The 1,631-nt window shown below is 42.6% G+C and overlaps 1 protein-coding gene across 1 annotated transcript; it reads left to right on the top strand.

The window, feature by feature from the left end:
• Positions 1–360: 360 nt before the first annotated feature.
• Positions 361–1,405, top strand: LOC107814796 (ethylene-responsive transcription factor 4). The gene has a single exon (NM_001325933.1). It carries the CDS (start codon positions 509–511, stop codon positions 1,190–1,192), a length of 684 nt encoding a protein of 227 aa, NP_001312862.1. The 5' UTR covers positions 361–508; the 3' UTR covers positions 1,193–1,405.
• Positions 1,406–1,631: the final 226 nt, after the last annotated feature.

The raw sequence follows: 1,631 nt of genomic DNA, 5'->3' as shown, positions 1-1,631 counted from the left end.
TAAAGGGCAACACAAATTAATCACTCCAGAAATATAAAGATTTGATGGACAAATACACTTTGTTTAACTTTGATTTGCTTATTATCTGTAAAATAAAATCTAAAACTAACGAAATTTAGTAGTACAAAATTGGTTACGTGTCCATGACAAGAATAAACAAGTAGAAGAAACCTCATTCCTAAACAAAACACGGCCGTCTAATATCAAAAATCCAAAGCCAATCAACATCTCTAAACCGCTTTTGTCTACGTAAACGCCCGCGTGCCACGTAACTCCCTACACATTTCTCAATTATTACTCTCTCCACACACCTCTCTTCTTATATTGCTTGGGCGGCGCTTTCTCACCTCCAGTCAAACCCCTCGTTGACCACGCTCCCCCTACCCCACCTCTCCTTTTAATCTCTCTTCCTTCCTCTATTATATAACTAACTCTTACCTATCCTTTGTTCCTCACTCTGTTTTTCACATAGAATATTAAGCAGTGTTGTGTATTTTCTTTTGACAAAATGGCTGTCAAAAATAAGGTTAGTAATGGTGATCTGAAAGGAGGAAATGTGAAAACAAATGGAGTTAAGGAGGTTCACTACAGAGGTGTAAGGAAGAGGCCATGGGGTCGGTATGCAGCTGAAATCCGTGACCCGGGTAAGAAGAGTCGGGTCTGGTTGGGTACTTTTGACACGGCGGAAGAGGCGGCTAAGGCGTACGACACTGCCGCTCGAGAGTTTCGTGGACCCAAAGCTAAAACTAACTTCCCTTTACCGTCGGAGAATCAGAGTACCAGTCACAGCAGCACCATGGAGTCCTCTAGCGGAGAGACTGGCATTCACGCGCCGCCTCATGCGCCGCTCGAGCTGGATCTCACGCGCCGACTTGGCTCCGTAGCTGCTGATGGCGGTGACCACTGTCGTCGTTCTGGTGAAGTTGGGTACCCGATTTTCCACCAACAGCCGACGGTGGCGGTTCTCCCTAACGGCCAGCCGGTTTTGCTCTTTGATTCTTTGTGGCGGCCGGGAGTTGTTAACAGGCCTCAGCCTTACCATGTAATGCCGATGGCGATGGGGTTTAACGGCGTTAACGCCGGAGTGGATCCTACTGTGTCAGACTCGTCCTCTGTAGTGGAAGAGAACCAATATGATGGGAAAAGAGGAATTGATCTTGATCTTAACCTTGCTCCACCTACGGAATTTTGATGATGACGATAATAAATTTGGTAGAGAGAAGAGTGAGACAGAGACTAATGGTTGAATTTTGTGTATACGTTAAAAGAACTGTTCGTTTTTTGCAGCTGAGGGGTTTGTTATGATGTTCTCTTGCTGTTTCTACTATTTGTTAACTCTAATCCTTGTTTAGGCATTCTGATTTAATGAGAAAATTAGTGTTTTCTCCTTGGATTGTCTAATTTTCAGCTAATCTAATGTTAGTAGCATATTTTCCCCTATTATTTGGGAGTTGAGTATATTATATTGCATTATCTATCCCAGTACTTTAGATCTTGTTTTAATTATTATTAAAGAAAGGGAAACAATGATGGATAATGTTCGACTATACTGCAGTTTTTTCAACTCTCCAGGCTTTTCAATGTATATTTGGGCGAACTTCTAGTGGTCTAACAAACCTTAAATCGTACAA

The sequence above is a fragment of the Nicotiana tabacum genome, chromosome 10 (assembly GCF_000715075.1).
Source record: "Nicotiana tabacum cultivar K326 chromosome 10, ASM71507v2, whole genome shotgun sequence".
Lineage (NCBI taxonomy): Eukaryota > Viridiplantae > Streptophyta > Magnoliopsida > Solanales > Solanaceae > Nicotiana > Nicotiana tabacum.
This window is presented reverse-complemented; position numbering and strand designations above follow the sequence as displayed.